Source organism: Malurus melanocephalus, unplaced genomic scaffold (assembly GCF_030028575.1).
Source record: "Malurus melanocephalus ecotype Western Australia unplaced genomic scaffold, MMel_1.1 scaffold_150, whole genome shotgun sequence".
NCBI classification, from domain to species: Eukaryota; Metazoa; Chordata; class Aves; order Passeriformes; family Maluridae; genus Malurus; species Malurus melanocephalus.
The window spans coordinates 245,978-252,624 of record NW_026623382.1 but is presented as its reverse complement, the minus strand read 5'-3'; the positions used below and the strand labels follow the sequence as shown (position 1 = coordinate 252,624).

Here is a 6,647-nt window from a genome sequence, read left to right as displayed (position 1 = left end):
GCATTACTCATGTTTGAGACACTATAATTTCACACAGAGCAACAGGTAACAATTAGTGCTACAGGATTTAGGGCAGTACTATGAATAAATTGATATTTCTTGCCTCTCTTCCGTGTCCCACCCATCCCACCTTTAGAGAGACCCTGTTAAGGCTAGTGGATCAGAATGAACTCAAGAAGGGTATCATCATAACACAGCCTTTTCCTCAGGGCTCMGAGGAGGCATTGCATGAGATCACGTATGAATATAAACAAACCACTTCAAAGTCTTGCCAGTTGTCCCTCCCTCAAGTTATTTCAGGCCATGTCGTTTCCTTTTAATTACGCAGCTTAGCACATGTAGAAAAAACAGTTTATTCTCTATGTAAATACATGTCCAAACTTTGGTCCCATTTAGGATCAYAGGACAGAAATTAGGCTGTAGGATTTGTCACTGATGGGTCACAAGCTTTGCGTTTACTCGTGAAACTTTTGGGTTTTTTCACAGACATAGGCTCAGGTGAGAACTTGAACAAATCYTTGTCAAGTTGTTACATGAATATTTTGGGATACAGCTTATTCAGCCAGGGAAAAGGAGCTGCTTCCTTTGGCATGATCACAGGATGGCTGGCACAATGRACAAGCAAGACTGTTGGCAGTTATTAGTAGGTAAAGATGAAACCTGAAACAATATCATTACATCTAACTAGAGGTCAGTGTAGATTAAAGTCTAAACCAATATGTTTTAGAATCAGTTTAAATACTTGTGAACCCCCGTTTAATGCAGGGAAATATTATATGCCTCCATGGAGAGCAAAAGAGATTAATGAATTARTTCAGAGCAAGCCTGGAATAGAAGAAAGGTCAAGTCTCCCAAGTATTCAAAGTGTTAGAAAAGGGATGAGATCATGTGRCATTGTGCTTGAGGCTGAGCCTGGTCTCGGGGATGCCATCTGACTTCGTGGCTGCTCCAGAAAGCAGCAGTCCYGATCTCCTTTGCATCAACACTGGCGCTTATCTGGTCTTACCAGGAGCTGGTCCAGACACAATGACTCAGTGCCCTGCTGTGCTGGCCTGCAGGAACTAATGGCTAGGTGTGAGAAAGGGGACTAGCCCATCCTGCAGCACGCAGCCATTACAGAGCTCGAGTGGAGTGCAGGAGTTACCCAAAGTAAAGTGGCAGCTCTCCACCTCACAGGCATGCAACACAGTACACAAAGATCTGTGGGCACTCTGAGTCTCCAGTGAAGGCAGACTTCCTCTAATAAGTCAAAAATATCCTTTCCCCATTGAGGGAGCTGAAGAAAAAGGCAAAATAGTCAACTCTTTACATTTTGGACTCAAATAATTGTCATCTAAAGTCCTTTGTAAATGAATATCTAAACCCACGGCCTCCATTACTTCCTTCTGGGCWGTGGGATTCCAAAGCATTTCAGCCTGCAGAGTCACCCACACAGCAAGGGAGAGGTGGCATGTAATATAGCTTTCAGCTAAATAATCAGCCTTCTTCTCCTTGGTCAGGCTGGCTCACAAGGTAAAGATCAGCTGTACCAGAAAAGGATTCCTACTCTTACAGGAATTAATCACTATATGCCTCCTATAAAATTTCAGGTACAATCAAACCTAAAAGCTTTTGCTCATCACCAAAATGACATCAAACCAGAGCCCAAAACATCCCTTGCCACAAGCTATACAATTGTTTAGGTTTTCTGGAGTTTGCAGTGCTTCAAAGCCCTGAGTCAACTTCACCATTGCTCCTTGGGTGGGATGCACTGCAGTGACTCCACAAATCAAAGTACACAATAGGAGCTTCGAGGAAATTCTGGAGGATGAAAAGGGAAAGGAAAAGTGAAAAGTAGTATGACTTTGTTTCCTTGCAAACTAAAATTACTGAGATTATTAACACTAGAGTAGACTACAAAGAACTACAGAAAAGCCTAATAAATCAGACAGTGAGATTAGGTTTGCTGCAGGTTAGAAGAGGTGCTTTCAAAGGCACAATGAAATTCTCAATACATATTGATTTCTAAACTAGTTGAAGTTTCCTAGGAAAGGTTAAAGCATGGCCTTCAGCAGTTTAAAAATGATGTGCAGAAAGGCAAATGGGACATTTGTCTGTACCTAGAAGCAGAAGAAAATATGATAAAATTTTGCAGGGCTAATTGAGGTACAGGWTTTCTATTAGTATATTATGTCACCCTTACTCTGGAATTCAGTTTCTGAAAGAAACCACCTATTTTCTACTGAAATTACAGAGTTGAAGGAGATGAATTAGAAATAATTCAAGGAAGAGGGTAAGGGATRAGAGGAAAAGGCTTCCATAGAAGTTAAAAAGATCTAAGGTAAAATTACGCTAAGCATTTTGGTGATTGCAGCAGAATATGGGACATCAGGMAAGGGATGATGTGAAGTAGCTTTTTTATTCTTTCAAATCATGTTTCTTTTCCCATTGTGGGTTCTGTGAGGTAAATTTCAATCCTGTGCAGTAGGGGAAGAGATAGGAAACTCTATAGTTCCAGACAGAACTATGCTTATTGTTCCACAAATTTTGTTACAAGTATGCACCATKCTTGTAGTGTAGAAATATGACGAACTACAGCTGCCACTACTGCAGAGCTCAGCTTTTCAGGCAGGAGAACATCCTTCAGAGATCATCAGATTAGGYTGGCTAATTGGCTGTTCTGTCCAAAAAACCCCATTCTTCTGACTTTTACAGCAAGATGATTTATATTTCTGCACTGTATGTGTTTTTGGCATTTGTTCCACATATTTTGTATCCATATTTCAAGAGTGGAATTCCMTGCAGGGGACTTGTGCCAAAGTTTTACAGTAGCATGAATACATGTAGTTTCTCAAGAAGCTTGAGTTTATGTATTTTGAAGAATAGAGAGGAATGACATCCAACTTCAGAGACAGCGAGCATCAAAGGGGTTTTTTTCCCCTTGTATACCATTCATAGGAGCCACTTGCAAATAGTCCACCAAACACAAGTATTCCTGGGCCACAGGGGGGAAATCACTATGATAAAGGGTTAAAATAAGTTAAATAACAAAGCATGCGATTGAACTTAATTATCCATTTAAGGGGAGAAAGAGAGGATCGATAGCACAAAATATTTAAATGCTAAATAATCCCTCTATTGGAACATATTGCTGTGGCAAGTYCAAAGAAGGGGRGAAAAGCTGGTAAAGGGTGTACARCACAGRTATTTTGGGGAKCAGCTGAGGGAGCTGGGGTTGTTKAGGCYGGAGAAAAGGAGGYTCAAGGGTGACATTCTTGCTCTCTAYAGCTGCCTGAAAGRAGGTTGTAGCAAGGCTGAGGCTGGTCTCTTTTCCCAGGTAACAARCAATAAGACAAAAGGAAATGGCCTCAAGCTYTGCCAGGGGAGGTTCATATTGGATATAATGAAAAAATTCTTAACCAAAAGGGCTGTCAAGCCTTGGAACAGGCTGTCCAGAGRAGTGGTGGAGTCACCATCCCTGTAGGTATTTAAAAGATGTGCAGGTGTGGCTCTCAGGGACATGGTGGATGTGGCAGTGCTGGGTTAATGGTCGGATTTCTGTTCTTAGGGGTCTTTTCCAAGCAAAACAATTCTTTGATTCTGTGGCTCTGTGCAATTAGCCTGTTGAATACATTCCCACAGGGTGATGTTGTACTACATATTTTAGTTAGTACAAATGTGGGTATTCCTTGTTTTTAATGTACCCAAGGCATACTCCATCCTCTGGCTTCTCAGATGTCAATAACCAGCTTGAACTTGTGCTGTTAATCCCATTTTACGTGTCCCACCCAACACAGACACTTTGCAACTGCTTTCAGTGTGTAAGTTCAGTGCTGGAGCCTTTTATATTGACTACTGTCAAATACATGATTTTGGGCTAGGGAAAGTGCTGCCAGTGTGGCAATTTGCACCTCCCAAAATCTACCCAGTACAAACTATTCCCTCACCTCTTCTCTCTCTATATCAGTCACTCAGGAGGATGCCTATTTCCCTTTCATAATAAAGCCAGTCAAAAACTATTCCCAAGCTGCTAAAATTTTGATCTTTCTTCTTAAAAAAATAAATCCGTATGAAAAAAAGAGGTATTAGCTGAGTGGGAATAACAGGTAGGGAAAGAACAAGAACTGTTTCCTTTTTTGTCTTTTACTTAAATCTTTCTATTTTTAAACAGACCAGCCAGCTCTGCTTGTTATTATTTTAGCCATAAAGGGAGTTGGTTCAAGATATGTCAGCATGATAGGTCTTGCCTCCATTTATGCTGGGGGTATTACCTTTCAAGGATTCTTTAAACAGAGAATTAATATTTTAGAGTTCAGATGCATATGTGCTCTTTAAACTCTCTTTTTCTGACTTCCAATGGCTGCCCTGTTGGCAGGGAGGATTATCAGGGGGTGTTCACCATCCTGATCCCAACTCACAAAGCCAGAGACCAACCCAACAGCTGCACGCGTGGGGTGTTCGAGTTCACAGAGGGCTTCAATAAAACCAAACCAATCAAGCAAYAAAAAACCCAAAGCCCACAGAGGTGTGCATGCACACACAGATCTACAGCAGCTCATTTCACAGAAATAAAAATACAAAGAAGGCCAGTTTAAGACTGATTGAAAAAAATTTTAAGAGGACCGCCAATATTTATGCTCTCAGGAGAAGCAATCACCAGCAYTCAGAAAATGCCTTTCTCCACACATCCCAAACCACCCTAGGGTACAATATCATGCAATCCAAAATTTACATAAGTTCTGCACCTTCTCCAGTAGTACCTGGAACTAACGATGGCCAAAAGATAGTATTGGACTTATGCAATAGTACCAGGCAAAAAGCTACTCTGATATTTCTGATCCCCCAATGTATTTTAAACATAATCAGCAAAAAATACTTGAAAGAAAWAAATCAAACTCACCATTTTGGAAACGAAGATGTTTTCCTTAGATCCAAATTATGTTTTTGTTCAAGACATCAGAATTGTTGAAGGAGCACTTATTCCTGCTCTGAGTTTGAAGCACTGTGGCGTGCTCAGGGTTCAGGTAGGTGCTGGAGCACACCTGGCGAGCCTCTSTCCTGGGAGTGCTGAGCAATGCCTGCTGGAATGTGCAGTCTAGCAGGAACCTGGCACCTCCTGTTCAAACAGACAGGCGTGAGCCACGGGACTACATTACCCACAATTGCCTTCAGCCGGTTTATGATTACACCTGAAACCAGGAGAGGTGGAGCGGGAGTTTCACCTTAGGGGGGAGAGAGACACGAGGAGGAGAAGGAGGAAGCGTGTGCTCCTTGTGCGCCACTGGAGCAGAGTTAGGATTTTCTGCTTTCACACACCACGTTGCAGATATGTGGAACTGCTGGGAGGGGTACAAAGAGTGGCCTTTTGATTAAGGTCAAGTGAGAAATAATTAGATTTACTGGCAGTGAATATGGTGACTGAAATTGCTTGAACCTGTATGACCGGTTTAGGCATCTCTGTATATGTGAAAGGATCAGACAACTGGGTACAAGGAAGCGAGTGAAGGAGGGGTGGCAGTGGCAGAGGATATCTGCACAGCAGGGAATACAGAGACATTTGGAAAGGTGAGGAGGAAAATGTTCCTATTTAGCCCCATGTCCTTTAGAAAATAGCAAATTTTTCCAATATGTTAAAATGCAGGTGTTTTTTCTCAGTGATTTCAGAATTTCATAGAAAAAAGTTTAGAAGGACAAAGGTTACAGGCACAGAGAGATAAGAAAAATGTGCCAGGAATGTCAGAGGGACTTGGAGAAAGGATAATTGCCTATGTTGTTTTTATTTGCTGCCTGTGGTTTTATGACACTTAGGACTCACAGCTGAACCCTCACTTTCATGAAAAGAGGTTTCACAGACTTTCTAAGCCATCATCCAGAAAGTTGAAGTATAAATCAAACAGGATCAAACAAGGGAGAAAGGCAGAATTCKAGCTGTTTATGGATGAGACAATGTCAGTTGGTGAGCAATTTCCACCAAATAAGCAACCTGCCAAAATAAGTGGCTCTGTTTGACCAGATCTGACAGCAGAGTGGGGTGAAACTCAGAAAATAGTTTCATCCTGGAAGAAATAAAGTTGAAATGGCCAACTATTTCAACTAAATGATCAATCCATTACAGCAACATTCAGAGAATTGAACACTTTCCCTCCCACCCAATCCAGAAAACAGACTTTGCCACCTCACCATRTGTGACAAAGATGAAAAAAGAGATGCCCCATAGCCAGATGATTTAAGCAACCAGATAGGTTGTTGAGAGAGCTTTATCCTGCTGTCTGAAACAGGATATTAGAGCAATACAGCATGGTCATTTACTTCGAGCTAAAACCAGGTGATTTCYACTACCACCACATCTCTAAATATGTGGTTTGGAAAAACAAGATTTSAAAATAGAAAATGTAGGGCAGATAAGCCCTGTCAGACACCAGAAGGAGAAGGGAAAAAATTAAGGTGACGTTTAGTGGCTTGCTCAGAGCTATTAAGCAAGCAAGTACTTAATTTTTGTTATATTTGATTTTCTGGGTTTTTTGAGTTTTCTTGAGGTAGATATTGTCTATCGTGTGTCTAATACTAATGACAATGACACCCCAAAGCAGTTGAAACTCATGTTATACTAATATAATCTATATAATAAATCAAGACCTTGGTGTCCTAAACTCTACATTTCAATCCTT

At 41.2% G+C, this 6,647-nt stretch overlaps 1 protein-coding gene across 2 annotated transcripts in view; it reads right to left on the bottom strand.

Annotated features, from left to right (window-relative positions):
• MACC1 (MET transcriptional regulator MACC1) overlaps positions 1 to 5,230 on the bottom strand; it is a 30,957-nt gene extending 25,727 nt beyond the window's left edge. For both annotated transcript variants that reach the window (XM_057371605.1, XM_057371607.1), the window contains exon 1: positions 4,880 to 5,230. In XM_057371605.1, coding sequence (XP_057227588.1) covers positions 4,880 to 4,882 — 3 coding nt within the window. In that variant the 5' untranslated portion in view covers positions 4,883 to 5,230. The remainder of the gene's footprint in view (positions 1 to 4,879) is intronic.
• Positions 5,231 to 6,647: the final 1,417 nt, after the last annotated feature.